Below are 539 nucleotides of genomic sequence, written 5' to 3'. Positions count from 1 at the left end.
CGACCCCTTGCTGTCTCTGTCTCAGATGTGCCGAGTCCAGCTGAAGTCACCGTGGGTGTGAGGAAGGCAGTGCAGCACCATGCCCACAGCAGAACGGGTCCTCCTCCCCTCGGTCACCATGGGACTGCTCCTCCTCCTCCTCCTGCTGCTCCTGGCCTCCTGTCTCCACCCAGCCAACGCCTTCACCAAGGGCTGCTACCCCTCGGAAGAGGAGGGACTGAAGACTTTCCGCTGCAGCAACGCTCGGCTGACCGAGATCCCCAGAGACATCCCCAACGACACCAACAAGCTCTACTTGGACTCCAACCGAATCCCCTTCCTGCCCCGCGACGCCTTCTGGGACCTGCCGCTCCTGCTGGAGCTGGACCTGTCCCACAATGCCATCGCCAGCGTCGACAGCGGCGCGTTCCGGGGGCTGGCGGAGCACCTGCACTCTCTGGACTTGTCTTCCAACAGGTTGGTGTCGGTCAGCAAAGATGCTTTTAGCCACCTGAAGGCCAAGGTGAACCTGTCCAACAACCCGTGGCTGTGTGACTGTC

The 539-nt window shown here is 62.0% G+C and overlaps 1 protein-coding gene across 1 annotated transcript in view; it reads left to right on the top strand.

The window, feature by feature from the left end:
• The first annotated feature begins 118 nt into the window (after window positions 1–118).
• LOC103801314 (leucine-rich repeat-containing protein 3B-like) overlaps window positions 119–539 on the top strand; it is a 766-nt gene continuing 345 nt past the window's right edge. Inside the window, 1 exon segment of the mRNA XM_009073723.1 lies at window positions 119–539. This exon segment is cut by the window's right edge and continues 17 nt beyond it. Coding sequence (XP_009071971.1) covers window positions 119–539 — 421 coding nt within the window.

Source organism: Acanthisitta chloris, unplaced genomic scaffold (assembly GCF_000695815.1).
Source record: "Acanthisitta chloris isolate BGI_N310 unplaced genomic scaffold, ASM69581v1 scaffold35834, whole genome shotgun sequence".
Lineage (NCBI taxonomy): Eukaryota > Metazoa > Chordata > Aves > Passeriformes > Acanthisittidae > Acanthisitta > Acanthisitta chloris.
This window is presented reverse-complemented; position numbering and strand designations above follow the sequence as displayed.